The sequence below is a fragment of the Petromyzon marinus genome, chromosome 64 (genome assembly GCF_048934315.1).
Source record: "Petromyzon marinus isolate PM22_M1 ecotype Great Lakes invasive population chromosome 64, UKy_Petmar_22M1.pri1.0, whole genome shotgun sequence".
In the NCBI taxonomy this organism is placed as follows: Eukaryota; Metazoa; Chordata; class Hyperoartia; order Petromyzontiformes; family Petromyzontidae; genus Petromyzon; species Petromyzon marinus.
Genome location: NC_133730.1, coordinates 3933214 through 3958993, shown reverse-complemented (window position 1 = coordinate 3958993; position 25780 = coordinate 3933214). Strand labels below are relative to the sequence as shown.

The window sequence follows — 25780 nt, the reverse complement described above, 5'->3', positions numbered from 1 at the left end:
CTTCCGCCTGACGAGTCTCCCATCGTTGACAAAGGAGCGATGGAATTGCGCCCGGATCCGTCGATGCGCATGGCGCCTCGTCCGTTCCGCCGAGTCCGTGCCCCCGGCCGTGACACCCCGACCTTTGCGAAAAGGCGCCGCTCACGTTGACGCCGGTCACTTGGTTTTCCGGTGAACATTCGGTGCCGGTACCCTGCACCGTGTCCTGCCGTGCTCTGAAGGCACGCTGCTGACGCTGCTGACGCTGCTGACGCTGCGGTCGCCGCCGTGTCCGTTTGTTTTTGTTTTCGTGACTTCGCCAAAAAGCCTCGAGAGGCAATCCGCGACTGTCCGGTGAAGCAGGCGGACTTGGGCAGTTTCAAGTCGCCCGAGGGGGAGAGGGCGCGATGACCGACGGTGATCGGCGACCTAACGGCGGAGCGCCGGGCGCGGGGGGGAGCGATGGAGAAGCGGCCGTTGTGCGCGCGGAGCGCCCGTCATCTCGCCGGACCGTGAGAGGTGGCGACGGCTCGGTGGGAGGCCTCTTCAGCTGGCAGTGGATAGATCATGGCTTATGATGGTGACGGGAGGCTGTGTAAATATATTAATGGACCCGCGCGACCGCGCCCCGTTGCGTGGCTCGTCGCGGTTTTGGCCGGCTCGCGGCGGGCGCGCGTAACGGCGAGCGGCAAAGCTAAGTGGCGGGAGGCGCGACACCGTGGAGCGTGCCGGCGCCGTGCGCTGCTGGCGCGAGACGCCAGTCCCTGCTGCTCGGGCAGCAGCGGCGCCCGCGCGTAGGCGGCAGTGCAGCAAGTAGGGTTTGCTGACGTTATTCCTAGGCGGGGTCGTGCGTTCCACCACGGCGTTTGACGCACGCGAAGGTGCAGCCCTGCAGCTGCTTTGCACGTTCCACTGCTGGAGCAGAGTGGCCTCCACCACACCAGAGAGAGAGGGAGCTCGAGAGAGCCCCTGTGAAGTTAATTTGGCCTACTCTTCCAGACGTCTCGGAAGAGGCGGGACGCACCCACGGTTTACCCCAACGCTTTACCCCAACGCTTTACCCCACCGCTTTACCCCAACGCTTTACCACAACGCTTTACCCCAACGCTTGCTCCCTTGGCCGATTGACTCGGCTGTGGCAAAGCCAATTCTCCTGCTGGGTGGACAGAGGCGGTCGGGGGGGGGGGGGGGGGAGGATTAAGTAACCTGTACCGTTGCTTCTACTGCCGCGCCGGGAGATAGAATCGAAGCGGCGGCCTTTGGATTGCAAGTCCAGCGCGCCGACCGTTATACGCCGCTGTAGCGGCTTCCCAAAAACAATTCCTGACCGAAAATGTAATCTTGGGGCTGAGCAAAAGCCGCTACTTGGGACGTCCGTAGCTTCACTACTAGTCACCCCGCAGGCGTGCATACACTCGCGAGGCTACGCGTGCCAGTGCGTGCACGTGCACGTGCGCGTGCGTGCGTGCGTGCGAACGTGCATGCGTGGCCGGGAGAGGAAATGGAGGCGACAAACGGGAAGGAAAAAAGTGACCGTGTTTCGCTGCTGTCGCGCGCGTCTCACGACTTCGTTAGCAGAGCACCTGGCATGCCCCAACATCCTTCACCACCCCCCTCGCCCCCGTGCCCCATGTGCCACGACACTCCTTTTGGAGGCAAAGCTCGTCTTCCGGCCTGCTCGGGTGCGAGCGACGAGACGGGAGACGTGTGCCCTAGCTAGCGTTGGATTCGGTGGGGGTTGGTACGCAGAGCCCGTCCCTAGGCTACACGGCGAATCGGAGCGACTGCCCTGGGCCCTGCGCTTTGGGGGGGCGGTGACCGCGCTATGACGTCACGCTGTCAGATGTATTACTTCCGGTTTAGTTTGGAGGCTTCACGTGGATCGCCCCGGGGTGGGGGGGAGTAGGGTTTTATCGTTTGTTTTGCCACAGAGGGCGATATGATACCCCGATGCGTTAACGGTTGCGTTGCGCAAGCCATTGCCGACGGCGGTAGAGTTGCTTGGGCACGCTGGGCCACGTTCGGATTAAAAAAACATCCACACGCTTGCTCAGCGGTGGCTAGGAGATGTTAACTACCTCGCCTGGTGTACGGGAGGTCGCGGGTTCGATCCCGACCGTGACACCTGCTGTGTGTTTGGAGTTTGCGTGTCCTCCCCGTGGTTGTGCGTTTTTTTTTCCTCCCAATTTTTCGCTCCACATTTCGAATCGACGTGCGCTTTAGATTACTTGCAGTGTTTGGCCGCTGTAAATTTCCGCACGACGACAAGCCCGCTTCGTTGAGCTTTCATTTGTGATGTCCAGGTCACTGCTGAAAAAGGGCCCCGTGTAGTTCAGTGGTGCCTCGCCTGGCAAAATAACAAAAAAAACCTAGTTTAGTTTGAGTTCAGATTGAGTGGGGTCTCTCGCCGAGCGGTCGGACGCTCCACGTTTCCGAACGACAGCGGCCCGCCACAGCATTATCTCTCGTATGAGACCGTCCTTGCTCCGGCGGTACACATTCCTACATTTGTCTGTGAAATCGCCGTCGCCGTTGCCGCCACCGCCGCCCTGTCTCCGCTCCGGGGGCCCTCAAACGGCTAGCGGCGGGCGAAGGGGCCGGCGGCCAACGGTGCACTCGAAGGTGCAATCGATTGAAGTGGTGGACGCGTTTCTTGAATTGAATGGACGAGGTCATTGCTATGAGATGCTTGGGGGGGGGGGGGGGCGGTGGGGGTGTAGAAATTGTGGGAGGGAAGAAGCGGAAAGTGAAGCGGTGATCCACAAGTGCGGTGGTAGAACGCTGCTCGACCGTGGGAACTACCGTGTTCTTTAGATTGTGTGTGTGTGTTGAACTTCTTCCTTCCTGTACGTAGACAACCGTGCTAATCAATGGTGCCGGGGAAGAACAAAAAACTGTGGGGTCTCTGTGTGAGTCTGTGGGTTTCTGTGTGAGTCTATGGGTCTCTGTGTGAGTGTCGATGCGTCTCTGTGTGAGTCTATGGGTCTCTGTGTGAATCTATGGGTCTCTGTGTGAGTCTGTGGGTCTCTGCACGATTCTATGGGTCTCTGCGCGAGTCTATGGGTCTCTGCGTGAGTCTATGGGTCTCTGCGTGAGTCTATGGGTCTCTGTGTGAGTCTATGGGTCTCTGTGTGAGTCTATGGGTCTCTGTGTGAGTCTATGGGTCTGTGTGAGTGGTTTTCTGTGTGAGTCTATGGGTCTCTGCGTGAGTCTATGGGTCTCTGTGTGAGTCTGTCTTTGGATCTTTGTGTGTCGATGGATCTCTATGCGAGTCTATATATGTTTGTTGAACTTCTTTCTCACCGTATGCAGCCAACCGTGCGAATCAGAGTGGCACACCTCCTTCCCCCCCCACGCCCGCCCCCCGTATTTAAAACCAAGGATTGGCACGGCGTTCTAATGTATCCGATCGGAGCACATCAGCGACCACTTACAAAAAAACAGATTCTTATTTTTTCCACGAAAAGTATTTTATTGAACAAACGATTCCGGTGCACACAGAAGGGCATGTATGGGAATTGACGTATTAGCGTAGACACAATGCCAAGTCCAATGATTATACCCCACGTTTTACATTTTGAACCATCTGTCTGCGTGTTTCACTCAACTCCTACATCCCTTGGTGTCTACTTCCTTAACACGGATAACTCTCTAGGCCAGGGGTGGGGAACGTCCGGCTCGCGGGCCGTATGAGGCACCGCGAAATCATTTGGCGTGGCCCTGCCAAGGCAACCGCAGGCGGGACTCGAAATTCAAAAAACCTGGGAGCAAACCTGGAAAAGCAGTTGCGAGTAGCAACGTCATCAACACGATCTAACATCACCACACGCCTCGCCAAAGAGAAGCAGTTCCAGCCATCACATTAGGGGCGAGTTAATTAAATGTTTGACCAAATATAACGCGCTAATTTTTAAGTTGATAATTGTATGGCCCGCGAATGATGATGTTATAAATATCCAAATGGCCCTTGGCAGAAAAAAGGTTCCCCACCCCTGCTCTAGGGGGAGGACGGGGTTTGGGTGTGGGGGGGATCTAACGTACGTGCTAAAATGCATTTTTCTGGGCAACTACCATGGGTGTAAGTCGTTCAGACTCGGACAAAACTCCCACGTTGTTCAGCTGCAACCTTGCAGCCTTTGCTGTTAACATTCGCCGCTGGGCGAGGGCCCCTCCGCATGTGTGGCGAGCTACCGGGGTGGGGGGGGGGGTATTAGAACACGCTCCACCATGCTGGGGCAGTGCAGGGGGTTGGTGGTGAAGTTGGGGGTGGGTGGGGTGGGGTGAGCGTAGACTCGGGAGCAAATGTGGTACAGCGGCGGACTTTCCGCACTGCTCCCCCCCCCCACAAAGCTCCGTGACAAAACCTCTTTGTTGCGGCCTTTGCTACCCGGTTGTGCAAGCGCCGTGCGGGGTGCGACCCTCTGCGTTTAGCTTCCGAGATGCGATGCCATCGCGCGCTTTCTGGGTCTTCTTCTTTCGCGTGGCATTTTTATTTGGGGTGGGTGGGGGGGGATTGCAAAATATTAGAAATCGATGCCGAGGTTCGATATCCGTTCCGACTGCTTCGGGGGAGAGCAGCCGCGTGGATTTGTTTCGGATCGCCCCCCCCCCCCCCCCTTTTGAATGATGCGATTGGAGATGTCGCACCACCACAGTCACGAGCTGGACTCCCGTTAAGTGTTCCCGTTCGTGGGGAAAGTGTCCCGCATGCGATGCCTAAGCCTGGGGGTTACTCCCCTCCTCTTCAGCCAGGATTGCAATGGAACTGCTGTTCCCTTTTGGGTGCGGGCGGTTGTGGGAGTGGTGACGAGCATGAATTATCAACAGGATGCATGCGAGCCGAGGGCTCGGCTGCAGCCAGCACTTACTCAGCACACAGGGTGGGGTCTCAGTGCTCGCGCCATTCGTGCCAAGCTGCGGGAAAAAACACGAGCGCCGCGTACCCTGCGCTGAATCGTAACGTCATAACGGTAATTGAGCACGTTTGGTATTTGCACACCGTGGCTATCGCCACGGCGCTGCGTTTAACGGGTCGATTCGCAGCCTGCCGGTAGGTGGGCCGTACATGCTCCGTTGGTTTAACCCAATGACCGTGCGAGCGCATTTTCAAATTTGGGCAGATTCGGAGCTCGACTCCGGCGGCGCGCGGCCGCCGCCGCCGCCGTTGTTTCTCTTCTCGAGTGACGTCGCGGGATCTTCGAGAGTCTTTGCCGAGAACCAGACGGCGCGTAGAATTTTACGGTCGACAAGCCCGCGGCATTAACCAGGGCGGCCACCGGTCTCGAACCACAAACACTCGACCAACGCGCGCTAGCCGCTCCGCCGTCTCACCGTCCCCGCGTCCCCTTTCTGTGCCCCCGGTGCGTGTGGTGCCGTCGAGGGGGGGCATGTGCGGTCGTACGTACGTTGAACTTCTTTCGCACCGTACGTAGCCAACGGTGCCAATCGGAGGTGCGGGGGAAGGACAACGAACTGAACACAAAAAGACGTTCTAAAGAAATTCGTTTTCAATCGAGATGAATTAAAAGTGCATAGCTCTAGTGGCTTCTTGATATCGGAGGGACGAGCGTTCAAGAGGGCCGCAGAAGCGCACCTGAAAGCGCGTGCGATGTTAGCCGAGCGGACGGCGACTTGTTTAAATGTCACGTGATCCCTGGCTCTGGCTGCCAGATGAAGAACTTGTGCAATTGTGCAATTGCCAGAATGCAGATGCTCCCTGAGTGGGAAGATCAGGGGCTCTGGCGGTCGCGTTAAAAGTGATATCTCCGTCCGCTTCCCCGCGTGTAAATTTGCGGACTTGGCGCAGTAAGTCTGCGGATTAACTAAACATACGAGAGATGACGAACGCGCCGTGAGCGTAAACTTATGGAGGTTTGGCGCAAGAAGCGTTTTGAACGCCTTAATCTTAACGGGCTGTGGGAGACCTCGAGGATTGATGATAATCGGAACATCAAGCCAACACCTCTGATGGGTCTGGGTTTGAATCCGGGTGACCATTCACCGTTCATTAAAGCAGGTTAATCTCGTGTAGCGAGTTGAAATTGTTTTTTTTTATCTTACCAGGTAAGGCCCCACTGAACTATACAGCTCATTTTCAGAAGCGACCTGGCAATCACAAATGATAGCTCAACAGAAGTGGCTTATCACGTGGAAATTTATTGAGCAGCCCAATACACTATGAACGCACGTCGATTCTAAATGTGGAGAGGAAAACCGGAGGGCCCGGAGAAAAATCCACACGACCACGGGGAGAGAGACACGCAAAGTCCAAATATACAGCAGGCGTCGGGGTCAGTATTGAACCCACGACCTCCTGTATACCAGGCGAGGTGGTTAACATCTCATAGCCACCGTGGCACCCAAGGTGTCAGCCTGGTGGTCACTAATGGCCGCACGAATAATCGTATAATGTTTACGTTTCACTTAGACCCCGCATTCGCGTTCTGTACGGGTGCTCTTGGGAAATAAATAAATAAATAAAACATGCGTACGCCCCTTGCCGCCATGAACAGCGGAGGTTTGCTGATGGAATGTCGATGGGTTGCTGACCGCCGGTAGTTCGGGAAGGAAGTTTCCTTGCTTGACATTTAGCGCAGAAAGCTTCAACGGGGGGACGTAATCGGTGGTGGATTTAAACAGATAACTCTCTGCAAAGGCGGTATGCGTTTTTCTTCTCCCGTTCTCAGGTCCGTCTCATTGGGCGACGCGGTGGCGAGATGTTGTCTGCCTCGCCTGGTACGCAGGAGGTCTTGGGTTCTATCCCGACCGTGACGCCTGCTGCTGTATATTTGAAGTTTGCGTGTCTCTCTCTCTATCATCATCATCACGGTGGCTAGGAGATGTTAACAACCTTGCCTGGTATGCAGGAGGTCGTGGGTTCTATCCCGACTCTTGACGCCTGCTGCTGCTGTATATTTGGAGTTTGCGTGTCTCTCTCTCCCCCCGCGGTCGCGTGGACTTCTCTCTGGGTCCTCCGGTTTTTCCCCTCCACATTTTGGAAAAATGCGCATGAGAGTATCAATGTCCACGTGAAAAAGCCAATTCGTTGAGCTATCATTTGTGGCCGGGTCGCTTCTGAAAAAGAGCTACATAGGTCAGTGAGCCTTAACTACATTTGAGACACTTGAAAGATGTGGGTATTTATCAACATTGTAATCGTGATGGGGTTTTCCATTTTTTTTTCATGAAGTGGGCGTAGCATGTCAGCTGATCAGGGCTGTGATTCAAGAGAGATATCGTTTTGCCCGCATTTCCCGACGAGGGAGGAAAAACTCGTAAAATAACTACACCTGGTCGCACGTAACCGGACGGAGCTGACGCAGGTCACCCCTGCCGTGATGGCGATTGAGCGTTCCAGCTTCGTGTGCGAGGTGTCAAAACGCGCTGGATGTGGGCGGCAGGCTGGCGCCGTGGCAACGCTTGTGGCCTCCACGACAAGAATGGCCTGGGTTCGATTACTGAGCCTGGGGGTGCCTTTTTGCGTGTGAAGTTTGTTTCCTCTTCTCGCTGTTCTGCGTGGGTTTCTTCTGGGTTCTCCGTCTTCCCCCCCACCCGCCGCCCCCCATAGCGAATAAAAAAACGTACAGTGTAACTGGTACAGTATTGGCCAAACATCCCAATGTTGAAGAATTACCTGTAAATTTACCCTATTGGTATCACACACAGCGGCAACATCACCCCACTGCTAAGACTTGGCAGGAGCCTCCTGGGAAAAAGAGTCTTGAGACTCGGTTAGTCTCCTCTGTAGAGACAAGCAAAACTAAAAGGCAAAAACAATTGCCCCTCAACCTTGTTGCCTAGAACTGTAAATATAATTACCTTCAAAATCTGAATATTTATTCTGGAGGAATCCGATGAGCTTCAAAGTTCTTTTTCGCAGATGTCCAGTCGGGGCGGGTATCAACGTTACAACAACGAACATTTACAAAAACACGACAGCCGTGCATAGTACGAGAAAAGGTCAACAAATCACCCAAACACATACACATACAAGCAAACCATCCCCATCCTACCAGACAAACCCCACTTAGTTATTCACTTAGCTTTCAGAAGCGACCTTACCACATGATAGCTCAACAAAGTGGTCCCTCATTTGGACATTTATAGCAGCTAAAATAATCTACATATAATCTCAATGCATGGACCCCCACCACTCCTTAGCAAATAATTCGACCAAAGAAGGAGAAGAAGAAGAAGAAGAGAAAAGAAGAAAATAAAGAATAACAAAAATAAAACCTTCAACGAGAGACGTGAAGCCCTCGCCACGTGCCATGAGGATTGTCGTGAACCAAAGTGACGAGCAGAGCCGCCGTTGTTCTTCCGAATTCGGTGAAAAGCTCGATGTTTCTCGAGAGCCGCAATGCGATGTGAATACGGGAGACGGGGTGGGTCCTTTTTTAAATAAAGTCACGCGAAGCGGTCCTTAAAGAACCGCGCGCGGTTGCGGAGCCACAGGACGCCGACCCCTGGACGCCGACCCCTGGACGCCGACCCCTGGACTGTGTCCATAATAGGGGGGGGGGGGGGAGGGTTGTGTTTTTTTTGGGGTTAGATCGCGTAAATGTAACTGTGTCGTGAAACCCGCCACCATCACCTGGCACGGCCAGTTCGTAAGGTTTGTGTCACGTGAACAAAACGTGCCAGTTGGTTGCCAGTTCAGCGCCTACCGGTCGTGTGTTAGAGAGTGAACCCGCTACAACGTCTACAATTCGAGTACCGTGACCGGTAATTACAAACAAGGAGCATCATCAGGCGACAGCCGCAGAATTGTGGAGAAATCCTCCTCCCGTTTCGGCCTTAAGCAGAGGCACCTGTGTGTACGTGAGACGCTGTCAAACGTCTTTGCCGCTTGTTGTTGTTGTTGTTGTCGGCGGCGATGTCGTCGCTCATGTGCCCGCATGCCGCTGTGTTGGCCGTGCAGGGGACAGCTACGACGTGTGTGCCATCTGCCTGGAGGAGTACGAGGAAGGGGAGAGGCTCCGGGTGCTACCCTGTGCTCACGGTCAGTGCCTCCGCAGAGAATACACGGCCACCAACGTGACAATGCAATGCTCCGTAAATTGTATCACCATCATCAGCGGCAGCATCCTCATCGCTCGATTTTCATTTAAAAAAGACAAAATAACATTATTTACTGCACTTCGTTGTCCCGATTCTGAGAGACTGTAGTTTGTATATTATACTCTGCTGCAATATAATATTGTACGTATGTTGAACTTCTCTCGCACCGTACATAGCTATGCTGTGCTCAACGGAGGTGTGGGGGAAGGGCAACAAATTAAACACTAAAACACTAAAACCTCCTGACACAGATATTCTGCTGTGACTGTTCCACCTGAAGACGGAAGCTTGTGTTGCCTCCGAAACGTCGTGATTTAATTGTCTTCTTTTATTTTGTTTTATTTTATCTACGTGACTTTACCGATTAAAACCAAAGAGTACTAAAACGCAGTTGTCCAATAATTTTTAGCCATTTGTGAATCCACTAGTGGATGAAATAGGACTCTCTCCCCGCACCGTCTGTCATGGGGGGGTTATTTGACCATACTTCGCCATGCCGGTCAGTGCCGGGTTGGTGAAAGGGGGGGGGGGGGAAGCCCACGATCGCTTCAGACATCATTTGCCGCTGATTGTTAGTCGTTGGCCGAAATCGAACTCGGGTCGCCGGGTTCATAGCGCAGTGCGCTAACCGCTGAGCCACCGCTCCCCCTCCCCCCCACCAACCCCCCATACACTTATCCAGGCATTTTCAAACTTACGAACGTCCGCACTTACGAACGAGAATTCCGCGTGATTTTTTTTTTTAAACAATCCAACCTGCAAACGCGAACTCGTACTTGCGAACCGAACCGCGGGATTATTTGTTTCGGCGCCGCGATCCTCGGCGATCCTCGGCGAGTCTCGGCGAGTCTCAGCATCCCGCCGGGAGCGACTGTTTGTGTGCGCGTTGGGGCTGAGCGATTAATCGATTTCAAATCGATTAATCGCAATTTGAAACAATGCGGTTAGCAAATCGCAAAGGCTGCGATTTTTTTGCGATTAGAAAAGTCCTATTTGCTTTTTAATTGGAATTGTTTTATTTTTTTTATTATTATAGCTTTATTGATTTAACCGAACAATTGTTCTATGTTTGATTGTTCCATTCAATTAAAACATTTTGATAAATACATGTTGGAAGCAATTCATATCTTTTAAGTTCTCTTCCTTGCATTATAATATATAGAACAGTTCATATTTTGATGGTATCATGTGGTAATGCTCCATCACGTGTTTTAAATCTATTACAAATCGCAATATCTGTCAGAAAAATCGCAGTTACATATTTTTCCCAAATCGTTCAGCCTGAGTGTGCGTGTATGCGTGCGCGTGTAACATATTATGTAACACTGACCGTATGTGCATTTAAATCCAGTATATGTTGTGTTCCGACTTACGAACCGTTCGACTTACGAACAGGTCTCTGGAATGAAACCCGTTCGTAAGTCGGAGACTGCCTGCATACTGTCTTAAGTGAGCCCGCATCTTAAGATGCTGCACCTGTGAGGGAGTGTTGCCACGAGGCGTGGTGGTCTTCTTGCATATGGGGTTGGATGATCATAAGTCTGTGTCTAGATTAGTTAGCCAGGAAATAGCTTTAGTGAATAAGTGGTTTATTGCTTCAGTGTCTTTGTTGAATTTTCACAGTGGTTCAATACTGCGTGATCTCATGTAGAGACCCACAGACTCACACAGGTGACCTGTAGACTCACATGAGAGTTTGGTGGTTCACTACTGGGTTGGTCTCGTATAGAGACCCACAGGCTCGCACAGAGACCTGCAGACTCGCACAGAGACCCACAAACTCACATAGAGACCCATAGACTCACACAGAGACTCACAAACTCACATAGAGACCTGCAGACTCACACAGAGACCCACAAACTCACATAGAGACCTGCGGCCTCACATTAAAGCTCAGCGGTTCACGACTGGGCAGGTGGTCGGCCATCAAAGCTGAGCAGCCATGCGCCCCGTGGCAAGCGACAGGCCTCGGTTTCCGTAGATTGAGCGGTGGGCCATTGGGGCTCCCAGCCAGGCAGAGGCCAATGCTATTTGGGGCCAGCGGGTACCTTGGACACACAGGCCTGGAGAGCTGGCAGTCCTTTCGTTTTGCGGACGCCAATGTTAATGCAAATAGAATATGACGTTACTGTAATACAGTACCAACACCGCCGACTGTGCCAACGCAGCCGCTAACGGTAACAGCTCACCCCTTATCTCATCGGCAATAGCATTTTCTTACGCCCCACCCCCCGCAGTGCAGTGCCTGGTATCTCGAGATTAGTCCACATTTACCTCCCGGGAGACCGAATCCCCAAACACAGCCATAACCGACCCCCAGCCGAAGCGCATCGTCGCTCGAAGGACGTCGGGCGTGGAGTCAAGATACCGGACCAATCGCAGCAGCGTCGTTATTCGCACTTCCTGTCTACCGCGGCCGGGCGGCCGTTGAGTGCCGGCCGGTGCCGGTGTTTTAAGTCATCGCCGTGTATGCTCACGCCACAAAGATCCAACCCCCCGTGTCGCTTTCACAGACCAAGTGCTCGCTCGCACTTGGCCCAACAGCCTCCTGAAGGCGATGCGCGGGAGTTCCTTTGCCTTTGCAATCGCAGCACCGTGAGAGATGGCGACGGCTTTAGGGGAGGCCTCCATCCGGCAACGCATTGATCGTGGCCGACGACGACGATGACGATGATGGATTGCTGTGGGCCGAGTTGACTGAACGAAAGGACTCCAGGGCCCGGTTTCGGATACCCATTGCCATGGTCAGGAATTGAACCGGAGTTTGCCAGGCTCACAGCACCGTTTTGTGTTCCTGCAGCAGCTGCACACCCTTCCATAGACGTACATGCCAGCAATCGCGATTGTCCAAGTTTGAAAAATTACACCGCAAATGACTTAATTGGGATCATATACATATATACACGCACGCACGCACATGTACGGGCGTATTGGCGGTACACCGGTGCAGCGTAACACGCCGGCTCCGTCTGGAAAGAGTCTGTCACCACAATTTGAACTGACATTCGCCTTCCCACTGCAACGACGTCGCGAGAACTCGTTTTGACTCGCAGCACCCCGCAACATTTTTTGATTGGGGGTTGCGAATAATGGGGGGGGGGATAATAAATAATTATCAGGTTTTTTAGTATTGTATAATATACCATGCACCACCGGTGTACCGCCAATACGTTATTTTTTTTATATATACTGCATATACACCAACCTTCGCATACACTACTGCGCAAAAAAGATTACTTGCCAGGACCCTCCTTACAAACAGTCATGGGACCTTGAGCGTAGCTTTCCCGGCTAAACGAACGTGTAATGGGTAAGCGTGGTAAATAAATGGCTTGACAAGCTCCTCTGCAGTTCGGAGCAAGTCACGTGGCCCTAGCCGTTCCCCGAAGCGAGCTGCAGGCGGGCAAACGTCTTAGCAGCACACTCGGCTCGCAAGCCTAGACATGAAACGCTCCCGAAGGGGGCCCCGTGCCAACGAGAGAGGCAGTGGACTGTATGTAATTTTTTTTTTCTGTTCATGAGCGAACAATATAAAGGGGCCCGAGATTAAAAAGTGAGTGCGAGCGACGAAGTGGAACGTTGCGTAAGGCTCGGAGCACTTCGTGTGATGGCTGCCAGCGCGATTCATGCCTCTCCGCCAAAGTATATGAAGTCTCTACTTACTACTGTTTTTATTTGACCAGCTAAAGCCCACTGAGCTGTGATAGCTCTTTTTCGGAAGCGACCTGGCCACCACAAATGATAGCTCAACGGGGGGGGAGTGGCTTATCGCGTGGAAATTTATAGCAGCCAGCCAAAATACTCGAAAAGGCACGTTCCTGAGCCTCTGCTGCCGAGCCGTGATCAATCCATCGCCTCCCCTAGCCGGTAATTCAGCGCCTCCCCAATCCGTACATCCCACAGTGAAAGAGTTCACCTGACATGAACCGGTTCCATCGCTCCGTCTCCTCTCGTGCTCGTTCCATCCCTTGGTTTCCACTCGAGCACTGCTCTTGACCGGTTGCCCGCCGTCACTCAGAGCTCACGAGTGCCCAAGTCCCATTTACTTTTCTGAACAGTTTTTACCCAGCGTTTTTTTTTTTAAACCCGCATATTTTTTTTCTCTCAAATCCACACCGCGTTCCTCTTTCTTTCTCGGTGTGTCATGCCGAGTGTGCATCTCACCGCGCTTCGTTAGGGTTCAGTTTTCTCCACGAACGTCGTGTTTCTGATCTCACCGCGCTTCGTTAGGGTTCAGTTTTCTCCACGAACGTCGTGTTTCTGATCCGTGCGTCGTAGCGGGTGGGATAGGGGGTAGGCCATATTTATTCAAACAGGTTTAAATGCGCTATGCAACCAAAATGTTACCATGAACATGAACATGACCGATCGATCTAAAAGTTGACCCTGAAAGAATCGAGAAAAGACACTCAGACTTCCGTCAAATTTATTTCAGCCGTGGTGACTCTGCCGGGTGGAATGATATTATGTCTGGGCTCTGCGCGTCATTACTACCATCTTGATAAACACGTATTTTTTCCCGAACATTAACTTTGTTAAGTCAGCGTTGGTGTTTTTTGAAAGTCCAATTCGGCCGGGCGTCGCTGGTTCCGTCTTTCATTTTTTTGCCCCTTTCCAACGACCAAAACGGGATGGAAAACGCGCCCCACGGATTTTTTTGTCGGATCTCGGAAGCTTGAGCGGGTCGCGTTGAGCCTGGATAGGTCGACTACATCACGGATGGCACGGGGGGGAGGGGGGGGGGGAAATCCGTCAACTTCCACCGTTGTACTCCTATGCTCCCGCACCTGCACTCGCCACGCTCGCCGCTGGTGTGGTGAAGTATCGCTTGAACTAAATTAAACTGAACTAACTAATTTATATTTTACCAGGTTAACGCCCACCGAGCTACGTAGCTCTTTTTTTTTAGAAGCGACCTGACCATCACAAAATGATAGCCCCAACGAAGTGGCTTATCACGTGGGAATTTTTAGCAGCCAAATAGTATTTTAAGCGCATGTTTAAAAATGCGGAGGGATAAACCGGAGGACCCGGAGAAAAATCCACGCCACCACGGGGAGAACGTGCAAACTCCAAATATACAGCAGGTGTCAGGGTCACCGAGATAACATCTCGCCACCGTGGCACCCCAACCACATGGACATTTCTTACAAAAAGACAAAGATTTCAGCCGTGTGACCATTTTTGTTCCAGACCTTTTTTCTTTAAGGTTATTGTGCCACCTGCGCCATGATCCCGGCGACACCCGAGTTCAATTCCCGGCCACGGCTAACGTCGGTGGTGGCGAGTGACATCTGAACTGGTCCTCATTAGGTGCCTCCCCCCCACCTTGACCAACCCCCGCACCGACCAGCGTGGTGAAGTATGGTCACACAAAACCCCTGTGGAGGGGGGGAGGGCGACGCGCTCAGCCAGTAACGATGCTAGTCCATTGGGGGGGGGGGGGTGGGGAGGTGCCGGGGTGGGCCCCCCCCCCCCCCGCCCGCCCACCCCGCCTTCAATTTTAAAATATCCTCGGGGAGATGACAGAAGCAATGTAGACAAAACATAGAGATGCAATGAGATAAGGGACATGTGGACAAAAATGTGAGGTGAGAGAGAGATGCAGACAAGATAGAGATGCGCGATTGTTTGGCGTCTCACGACGCTCGAATTTTTGTTACCTTTGGGATTTGCGTTCCAGACGAAATTTTTGAGGCACCCTTCTCAAAGCCGCCGGGTGACGCACGCACCTCGTGCCGCACAGGGACAGCTGCCACCACCAGGATGGGGGGTTCCGCGCTCCACAGCGCGCCCCGAGATGTTACCGCGCGGCGGGCGCGCGACGGGGACGCCGCGAAGGTGCAGCTGATGACGACGCTGCTGCTGCTGCTGATGATGATGATGATGCTAATGATGCTGACGGCGGGCCCGCCGACCGCACCGCTGTCGCCGCACACGCAGCGTTCCACTGCAAGTGCGTGGACCCGTGGCTGACGCAGCAGCGCAAGAACTGCCCCGTGTGCAAGCGCAAGGTGGTGCGCTCGCACGGCTCCGACTCCGAGTCCGAGTCGGACGCCGAGTCGGGCGCGCGTGGCGGCGGCGGCGGCGGCCGCGACGACGACGACGATGACAACAACGACGACGCCTCCGAGACGACGCCGCTGCTGCGCTCGCCGGCAGGACGCCCGCCGGCGCCGTCTTTCGGCTCCACGACCGGAGCCTCGAACGCCGCCGCCGCCGAAGGCGACGACGGCGACGACGACGGCGGCGACGGCGGCGACGGCGGCGGGCGGAGGGCGGCCGCCGATTCGTCCGACGAGGAAGCGGGGAGGGGGGCTTGCGGACCGCGCGGCGCCGCGGACGGCACCGAGGCCCCGGAGGATGGAGGGGGGCGCGGGAGGAAACGCAAGGGAACCGCGGAGCGTCCGGCGTCGCCCTCCCGCGCCGCCGGCGCCGCCGCCGGCGTCACGGTACAGGTCCACACGGACAGCGGGGAGGATCGCCGGGATCGTCCCGGATCTGGCAGCGGGCGGGGGGGTGACCCCGCGCCGACCCTGATCATTTAAACCGCAGCCACCGAGGGGGCGGGCGGTGTTTCTCCGTTTGTTCGTTTCTCCGTTTGTGCGGGCGTGTTAACGGTCGAGAGCGATCCGTCGGTTAACGTAGATTTGCGCGCGCGATTGCGCGGATCGAATCGCCTGTCAAGGAATGAGAATCAAGCACCGTCCTTTTTGTTGTTTCGTCAGTTCCCCGTAAGGTTGCACGTTGAAAGAAAACAGTTCAGAGGCCCTCTGGAAAAGGAGGGATTGGAAGGAAATTGTGGTAGTGGGGTGGGGGGGGTCCAGGCCGACGACAACAACAGCCGCAGCTAATACACACGTTGTAGGTAATTGGCTAACGTGAGACAATACCCCCCCCCCCGCGCCTCCCACCCCCCGCAGCAAAACTTGATACACAAATCAGTTCGCGCCAACGGCGTTCGCAGGAGAGGGAGATGACACTCGAATGGACTCGACAGTTCGTAGGGGGTCCGGCGAAGGCCAATTGGTTTTTAGACGCCTCCCATTGGGTTTTTTTTATTTTCCGGCCCCCCCCCCCACACAACCCACGGCCTACCCCCCTCCTCCCCCCCCCTCGTTAAACAAAACCTCGTGGTGAAGTATGGTCAACCCCCGTGGTGGGAGTGGGGGTGGGGGGGTATTGACAATAGGCTTGAACACTGCCGATAGCCCCCCCCCCCCCCCCCCATTCACCTAGGGCCGGAGGTTTTGTTGTGTCAATGGCGCGCGTTTAAATTGCAGGTCCTTCGTGCCCCCTCCGCCTTGAGTGGCGGGCCGTGGCCGTGCGGCCTGCCTGCAGCTTCCCCGGCCGCTTTGTAACACTTCATTGCTTCCGCTCGTTTTCAACGTTGCGACGTCGCCAAACGAAATAGCCGCCGGCGGGGGAGGAGGCGATCGATTGTCAGCGGCGATTACTAAACGAAAAACAAACAAACTCGTCACTTGGAACAAAACAAAAACTGTTACTATTCCTTCGGTAATGTTTCTTGAATATCGACCGACCGATCGATCGATTTTTTTTTTTAAACTGATTATCGTTTTACTGTTGGAACTGGGCCAGGTGACTCGGCGGTTGAGTGAGAGCGACTCGCAGTCAGAAAGTCGAAGTTCAACTCCTAGATGGGGGTTTAGCACTCAGCCCATCATCCCTCCAGGATCAACGAAGTACCACTTTATTTAGAGACTTGTTTCCCTCCCACCCCTCCCCCCCCCCCCCCATCATAGGAATGGGGAATTTCCACCACTGGCTCAGTACTGTAAATAGATAGGGGATTAGCATGCTGCGATGCTCATTTTAACAAGAAATCAATGTAAAACAAAAAAAATGTTTAACTTTAATTCCAGTTTCATTCGCATCCCACGACGAGTTGTGCCTTCGAGCAGTGCGACAGCTTCCAAACAAAAACACGACCGAGGTGGCAAGCGGGCGGGCGGGCGGACGATCGAGTTTGAAAAGCCGGCGTGAGTACATTATCGGGGGACGAGCCCAATAATGTCCACGCTGAAACGCCGCTCGCAACGCGTTGGGGCCGGGAGCAGCGCGGCTGTAAGAAAGAAGTCAACCGCGCGGCCCTGGTGTGCCCGGGTCCCCCTTATTTCGTGCGTCATTTGCCCCGACGCGATAGACACACAGGGCGGCGGGGTGAACGGCCGTGGCCTCGCTGGTTGCGTGAGAGCCCCACGGCGCCCGTGCTCTTCCGCGCTGCGTTCCGTTTCCGTGCCGCTCCTCTCGACATCGGCAGCGCGGTCCGCCCGTGGTCATTTAGTCGGAACGGTGTCAGCCCCACCCCAACCACCGCCCCTCCAACCACCCCCACCCACCGCCTCTTGGCTTTCACCTTTTAAAGTTGAACGGTTGTTTTAAAGTTATTTTCTGTTATGGATGACGCTCCGCTCCCCGTATTTTGTTACGGTAAAACAAGGGCTGCTGCAAGTAGACTTTGAAGTGCATGCTGTGCCGGGAAGAAAGCGTGAAGTTTGTTTTCTCAATACATTTTCCCCGACAATTATTATTCTTTTCTGATCTTGTAATCGTAAGTTAGGTGCCAATATGTATTTAGCGTACGATAAGTTACTACTGCGTAGGTCTCCGCGGTTGTGCTGCTGCTGTGCATAGCTCTCGGCCGCGTGTTCTGGTTGTGACGCTCCACCTGACGTTGTTCGCCACGAGGTCCGACGTTTCGCCCCACGTGCCCGGGACCTTCTTCTGGGACTGAATTGAGCCTCGTACCCTCTCACTCGATTACACGGGCGCCGCCATGGCGAGATGTCAGCTCCCTCGCCCGGTATGCAGGAGGTCGTGGTTCGATCCCGACCCCCGATGCCTGTTTTATATTTGGGGTTTGCATGTTTTCTTTCCCCGTGGTCGCGTGGAGTTTTCACCCGGGTCCTCTGGTTTTTCTCTCCACGGTTAAAATCCCACGTGCATGTCGAGTATTTTGGCTGCTGTACATTGCAACATGATGAGCCGCTTTGTTGAGCTATCATTTGTGGCCAGGTCGCTTCTGCAAAGAGAGCTACACATCGCTCAGTGGGCTATGCAGCCGGCGCTGCTGTATTGGTTCAGCTCTTGACGCAGGTCACTCGCTGTTGGGTTTTATCCTCCCAGCACGTGCGCTGAAACGTCGAGACGTTGTGTCCAAACAACACGCGGTACAACCCCCGAAATGTACGGAGAGCTGTACACGAAGTTCTTTAAAGTGCTATTAATAAGGAGCATTTTTGTATTTGCCCGTTACTACCGTCAATGCAGATTTATTTTCACGCCAACGTTAACCCTGACCGCACTTTTATGACTCTGCCACCACCGACCCACCCACGAATTAGTTAAACACCCTGCAGGAGAGGCCCCGGATCCCTGTAATTCCAGGGTCAGTTCGGTCTTTACGATTGGTCGAGATGGGTTGGAGGCAGGAACACAGCGAACGTGCAGCAGCAGCAGCAGTAGCATCCCGCGGAAGGGTCGACCGCGCTGCGTGGTGGCGTTGCAACGTATCCGGAACCCTCCCCGCCCCCCCCCGCACCCCCCCCCCCCCTCTCGGCCAACCCAGACGCGCGTTCGTTTTGCCGTGTACATATAGAGTCGAAATAAATAAAAATACACGATAAAAAAAAAGCGGACCCAACGACGTAAGATGTTTAAAATGGCTCGGCCGTTAACGAACACGTGCAAGTTTGCGGTGCTGGTCGCGAATCGGACGTTCATTTCCCCGAGTGTTGACGATGGTTGTTCTCATGGGGATTGTCACTGGTCCTTGCCGTGTACTCCAGACATCGATGCAAGCTTGCTCTTACGTACCCATTAATCCATGTGTGTGTATGTTGAACTTTTGGCACCGTACGTGGCCAACCGCACTAATTGGAGGTGCGGTGGAAGGACGGAAAACTACGCACAACAAATCGGTTCTAAAGAAATTAGTTTGTCAATCTAGATGATGATTTAAAAGCGCACAGTTCCAGTGGCTTCCTAATTTCGGGAAGGAAGAGCGTTCCAGACGGCCGCAGAAGCGCATCTAAAAACGCGTGATGCGGTGGTGACCGTCTTTGTTCGATGGCCAGCAGAGAGAGACTTACGCCCGGACGGTACATCAAGGCCATGCATGTCACTTTCTCGACCCTCCCAATAAAAAACCCACTTCACAAATTGACACTTTAACTTTTTTTCCGTGCATTTTTTTCAATTTCGTGAAATGCAAGTAGTGTCCAAAGCTGCCGATAACCGGTGCAATTTATATTTTACAAAAAAAATCCCATTCCTGAGAAAGCTTTGCTTTAATAGGCGTTTTTATCCACGTTGCTTCATTTACCGTGGACGGCTGCAACACCGGGGAGTCGGCAGAGTTGCGTCCGGGTCTGCCACAACGCTAGCGCAAACTGCCCTGGTTTTTCCCCTAGGATTGTCCTTTCTGCTGTTTGTGTGTTTGAGCCGGTAAAATCTGTCGGTCGTCCTCGGGGACAATAATGTGCATTTCGATACATCGCTCGTGAAGTTCTGCCCCCCCCACCCTCCCCTGTTTTTTCTTCTCACTGCATGTCCCCCGGTTTGGTTTGCGTCTCCGAGGTGAACCTATTCGTACGTTGTTGCATGCAACGGAGAGTGTGGCACTGCGATCGGTTGGACCGAAGTCACACGGGAGCGTCGTGGAATTTCAACGCAAAAATTACAGATTGCGTGTTTCCCCACCCCCCCCTCCCTCCCCCCACAGACATACACACCACTCAATGTGTGGCAGCATGGTTATGTTTAATGATAAAGTCTATCACGTGTGTTCATAAAGGTAACCATCATACCCATCACCTTGGTCATTTTGCTTGCATGTTTGTGCCTCTGTTAAATTTGCACGTCACTGCCTTGTGTTGTCATGGATGCACCAAGCAAGGCAGGCTGCATTTCCTGTCCTAGATCTGCTGCTGGGTTCGAGTGGGTTCTCCAGGCCAGGCTGTCTATGCGAGAGATGAGGGTAAGGGGGTTGGCAGGCCCCTTTAGCCTGCACTGTGTTGACCATTAGAGTTGGGACTCACAGTCGGTTATGTTGATTGACTCCAAATTGTAAGTGAATACTTTTTTTCTCGTGGTTAATTACTCGCGCCTCTTTCAAATTGGCGGCCGCCCCCTACATCATGTTTCCAGAAGGTGGGAAACCCCCCTACAAGCCACGCCCAGCACAACACGGACGTGATGTCACTAAGCCTCGCCCATCTCCGAATCCCGAGCCACACGTGGCAATAAAAGAAAGGATTTTTTTATCAAACTGTGTTAAGTTTAACACGTAAGTAAGCTTTCGCGACCAATATCATCCATAATACAGGTTTTTTTTTGGGATTAGATCACGTAAATATATAAATGTGTCGTTAAACCCGCCACCGCCCGACACAGCCAACTAGTAAGGTTTGTCACCTAAACAGAACGTGGCCAATTCGTCACTAGTACAGCAACACCGGTGTGTTGGAGAGCAAAGCCACAACATTTACAATCCGAGTACGACGTTTCCGCCAGTAATTACAACTAGCTTCATCAGGCGACAGCCGCGTTCTGTTTACGTGACAAGCCTTACTAATTGGCTGTGGCGGGTTTAACGACACATTTAAATATTTACGCGTTCTAACCCAAAAAAAAACCTGTATTATGGCAACTTCGTTAATCTTTTCTGATTATTATTTTCACGGTTTTTTTACCCAGGAGGCATCAGAGGAAACTCATGAGGGCAATGGGGGAGAGGGGGGTGCAATGATTGCTATGTACTGCATATTCCAATTGAGTAATTAGCGGTAACTTTGCAAACGATGAACATTTGGACCGTGACTCCGCCAACGACACACGATGGATGATGGCCTGCTCTTGCAAACGACGGCACACGTTTCTGTGACGTCCACCGTGAAGCCGACAACGGCGGCGGCGTGCCGTTACGGTTTAATACGCTCGCAGTATTAACCGGGGCGGGCAGCTGCAATCGAACCGTGAACCTCGCCAACAAGCGGAGAAACCCCCTCCCCGCCCCCCCCCAAACTAAGCGCTGGGGCCCGCCGATCGATTACTGTACTCGACCGATCGCTTGCCACAATTGATTTGGGTGGCTCAGTAGGGCGTTAGCCGTGTTTGCGTAACGTAAAGTAACTTTTCAGCGGTTTAAAATCGGTGCGTTGCGCAACACGTGGAGGGAAGGTGTCAACGTTGAACTTGTTTCCACGCGATGGTGAGCCGCCTTGTTGAGCTTTCATTTGTGGCCGGGTCGCTTTTGAAAGAGCTCTGTAGCTCAGTGGGCCTTACCTGGTAAAATAAATTAAAAAGTATAGTTTAGCTTCATGGGACCTCCTTTGCCAGTACCAAAATATACTAATAGGTCTTTCCCCTTTTTTTCTGGCAACAAAACAACTGTGTTAAGATGTTAAAACACCAAACTGAAACCTTTTACAAGGAATCATGTCTGCGTTAACCACAATACTTGTGGTCAGAATGCAAACAAAAAACATACTCTGATAATATTTGCATTGTCCTTGAAACTGATTGGTCCACACCAGAGACAGCTTTCTTTTGAGCCTCGTCTCAATTGGTGCTAGACCAGAGGACGCCAAAAGACGTCTGACCAGAAGCATTGTGGTTAACGCAGAACGTGATTCCTTGTAAAAGGTTTCAGTTTGGTGTTTTAACATCTTAACACGACTGTTTTGTTGCCAGAAAGAGGGGAAAACCTCTTATTATTCAGTTTCGCTTGTTGAGTGAGCCATCACACGTGTGGCCGACCTGCAGATCGGCGGTGCTGCTTTGGCATTCTACAAGGAGCCCAAATGTATGCTTCAACTGGATTTGCTTTCCTTTAGTCACGAGCCATTCGCTCATTTAATTTCAGCCGCTCAATCATTTCTCGATGACGATTCAGCAAAAAACACGAAACGCATGTTCTACTGTAGGAATGAGGGATGTTCTCAAACCAATGTTTCTCGTGTTTCCCCTTCCGATTTGAGCGTTCCCGCATAAAAGTACTTTTAGTGCACCTTTAGTTTCCTCCTATTTCAGCAAACCAAGTCAAATTTTGATTTAAAGCTTTCGTGACTGCAGGGATTCATATTCTTGGTTCTTTCGGTAAAGTCACGTAGAAGGGAAACAATATTATTGTTTTTTATTGTTTTATATTTTTATTATTTTATTGTTTCCCTTCTACGTGACTTTACCAAGAATATAAACCAAGTCAAGTTTTGTTCTGTGTAACCAGGTGTGAGAGAGAGAGAGCGATTAGGATTTAATCTCATTTGCAAGGGTCACCTGGGCCACCACAACATGACGAGAGCAACAAAAAAAACACGAATTCAAAGTGTGGCAATGAGCACAGAGACATCGGTGCTCATCAACTCTGGCGTGAAGGAGGAGGAGGAGGAACACGTGTCATTCAGAAACAGTCGCCTCGGCACCTTTTACCGAACGGATGTGAACTGGCAAAGGCTGTCATCATCAGCAGCAGCAGCAGCAGCTTGCGAAGATGTCACTTTCTCTATGTGCGTGCTCACCACAAGTCCGGCGCGTGGTTAATGCAGCACTTGAATCCTCGCAAAAGGTACCGTCTGTTGGGGTTAAACGCCTCCTCTTATTTTCTTTTTTCTCTCTCTCACTCTTCTTCGATAGCCTTGAAGGAGGCTCTGCATGCACGCCTCGAGCTGCCGTGGATGTTTGATGATCCTTTTGTAGGTGCCCCCCCCGCCGACCGCCTCTGTCCACCCAGCAGCAGAATTGGGTTCGCTACAGCCGAGTCAGTCGGCAAAGGCCGCATGCGGTGGGGTAAAGCGTGGGTGCGTCCCGCCTCTTCCGAGACGTCTGGCCACCGTGGAAAAGTAGGCCAATTAAACCATCTATAGGCGCTCTCTAGATCTCCCTCTCGAGTGGAGGCAGCCGTGTCCCAGCGTCGGTGTGAGCAAGTAATTGCAGGGCTGCTCACTCGACCCCCCTTTTTTTCGTCCGTTATAGTATTCCATCGAAGGCCACCACGGGACGCCTTGCGTTTTGCACGGCAACCCCGGCGAGCTGTTGGCAAGCGATCTCGTGAAGAGCAAATCCAGGCGGAGGCGGCCGCTGCTGCTGCTGCTGGGTTGGGCGAAGTGCTTCCGGGAAGAGCGTCGAACGCGCAAGCGAGCGAGTACGCGTCGAGATTGGTGTGGCGCAGACGTGCGCGGCCAAGGAGCTTTTGACGTAAAATGTCCATCCCCCTTCGAATTTCTCGCACTTTAAAAACAAAAAGCTTTAGTTCTGCGGGCTACCCGTAAACGGGCGAACCGTGTGGAAACGCGGCTTTCGCCGGCGACGTGGGCTCTTGGATCGCGCCACTTTTCGTTGTTGTTTTCAATCTTTGTATTTTGCAGAGGGGGGTCGTGTTGACAGTCGCGGTTAGTCTCGGCTCGGCCCGGCTCTCCGGCTTGACCTCTTGAACCCGGCTCGGCTCGGCTGCTCCCCGCAATGAGATGGACGAGTGGAGGCGGCTCGGCCGATGGGTGGCTTCAGCCCATGGAAATCCTGAGCGTGGCTCTTCAAGCCGGCTTAACGTTGAGCCAGAGCCAAGCCTTGAGCCGTATGTGTGACTCAGAACGCGGGGCCAAAGAGTTGAATTCCGCTGTGATCGTGTGCATGGGTAAGCTATTGAGATTTTAAAAATAAGGGGGTTGGTTTTGAATGCCAGAAATGTCTCGCTTATGGCAGCGGACTCTTGTCTGGATTGTACTTTTTTATTTTCTCTCTCCTGGTGGTGCGTGCGTCGTTAACCGGTGAGTTGAGAAACACCGCAGCAGGATAATGGAACCTTGGGTGTTCTATGCACGTTGAACTTATTTTGCACCGAACGTTGCCACATCATCACAGATCTCCACGTGAGAACGATATTCACCGTGTCGACCAGGGGTGGCCAAACTCCTCAATCCTACGAGCCCGTAAACCAAAATCTTCACGTGGCCGATAGCCACAAGACGCCGAGTGGGTCACGCGGGGAGGGGGGGGGGGTGTGGGTCACGCGGGGAGGGGGGGGGTGTGGGTCACGCGGGGAGGTCACACGACCGGTTCACTCACGCCGATTAGCTGTGGAGCTTTGAATTTATGAATCTGCGCGAGCGTCGCTGGGAATATTCGTCGCATCTGCCTCCGCTGCAAGGTACAAAGGGCACCGCGGTGGCGATGAGATGTTAACTACCTCGCCTGGTATACAGGAGGTCATGCGTTCGATTATGACCCTGACCGTCTGCTGTATATTTGGAGTTTGCATGCTCTCCCCACGAGATCGCGTTGATTTTTCTCCGGGTCCTCCGGTTTTCCCCTCCATTGAGAATCAACGTCACCACGCGTTTAGAGTGTTTGGCTGCTGCTTTCAATGTCCACGTGATGATCAGCCACTTCGTTGGGCTATCATTTGCGATGACCAAGTCGCTTTTACCAAATAGCTACAGAGCTCATTGGTACTTGGCCGGTAGTTTAACAAGTTGACGTGAGCGAGGCCAGGGGCAAATCGAATTACCCGTGATGCCACCGACCCCCAGCTTGCAAGGATTCATGCAAACCACCGTGGCATCCATCGCTCGGTCAACGTCGCCCCTACGTGTTTATTCACGATGTTATTAAATGTCGCTCGCTCGCTCGTGCGTGCACGCACACGCACACACACACGCGCGCGTCTTTAGTGCGAATCCGTGATCTTTTGCATGGAGATTCATTGAGAGGAAAAATCGTAAAGAAAACATAAAAACTTAACTTGTTGAGGACTACTACTTGTTGAGGACTCTTGAATTTAAAGACTGATTGACGATAAACTAAAATGGTGGGAGTTTATTGTTTTGTTGCGTTTCAAATCGAGGGGGTGGGGGTTGACCTTTTTGATGGTGACCTCGGCAGTCTCGGGGTCTCGTTTGTTTGTTGAGCTTGTGCACTGCAAATTGCTTTTAAAATATATCAATTAAAAGAAGTCGTTGGTCAAGACTAGATTCTAAATCGGAAGTGCACGCACGCGGCATAGCAATCACGTTCTATTTTTGTGACGATGGTTGCACACGCCACGTGCAGACATTGGCAGTGCCACGTGGTGTCTGCGGCCGTTCGTCAGCATTGCCCGGCCTACCACTTTTAACAGGCGACGGTGTGTCTTTGATTCTTCGGATCGATATTTGAGTTTTTTGTTGCAAATTTGTTATAACAAAATAAAATATTTGTTTGAGGAACTGTTATAGTCACCCATAATACAGGGGGGTTGTTTTTTTGGGTAAGGTCGCGTAAATATAAATGTGTCGTTAAAACCCGCCACCACCCGACACAGCCAACTAGTAAGGGTTGTCACGTAAACAGATCGTGGCCAATTCGTTACTAGTACAGCATATCAGTTGTGTGTTGGAGAGCAAAGCCACAACATTTACAAGCCGAGTTTCGCCAGTAATTACAACCGGCTTCATCAGGCGGCAGCCAGATTTATATTTATGCGCTTAAACCCAAAAAAAACCTGTTATGGGCGATATTGGTCGTGAAAGCCTATTTCGTGTTAAACTCTTATATTCACACGTGGAAAAAAGTTAATGCATGCTTTTACTCGAGCGATAACTTCTGAAAGATATTTTAAAAACGTGTCCATTTAGCCATACGTTAATTAAGAAGTGTGATTTTTACAATAAATAAATACAAGTTATGTTCCATTACTCCAAATCCATGCAATAAAAAAACTTGTTTAAAAAAAAACTCCATT

The 25780-nt window shown here is 52.5% G+C and overlaps 1 protein-coding gene across 2 annotated transcripts in view; it reads left to right on the top strand.

Annotated features, from left to right (window-relative positions):
• LOC116956276 (E3 ubiquitin-protein ligase RNF13-like) overlaps positions 1–24995 on the top strand; it is a 111418-nt gene extending 86423 nt beyond the window's left edge. For both annotated transcript variants that reach the window (XM_032977738.2, XM_032977740.2), the window contains exons 9-10: positions 8900–8980; positions 14983–24995. In XM_032977738.2, the coding sequence (XP_032833629.2) occupies positions 8900–8980; positions 14983–15587 (686 nt within the window). In that variant the 3' untranslated portion in view covers positions 15588–24995. The remainder of the gene's footprint in view (positions 1–8899; positions 8981–14982) is intronic.
• The last annotated feature ends 785 nt before the right edge of the window (positions 24996–25780 follow it).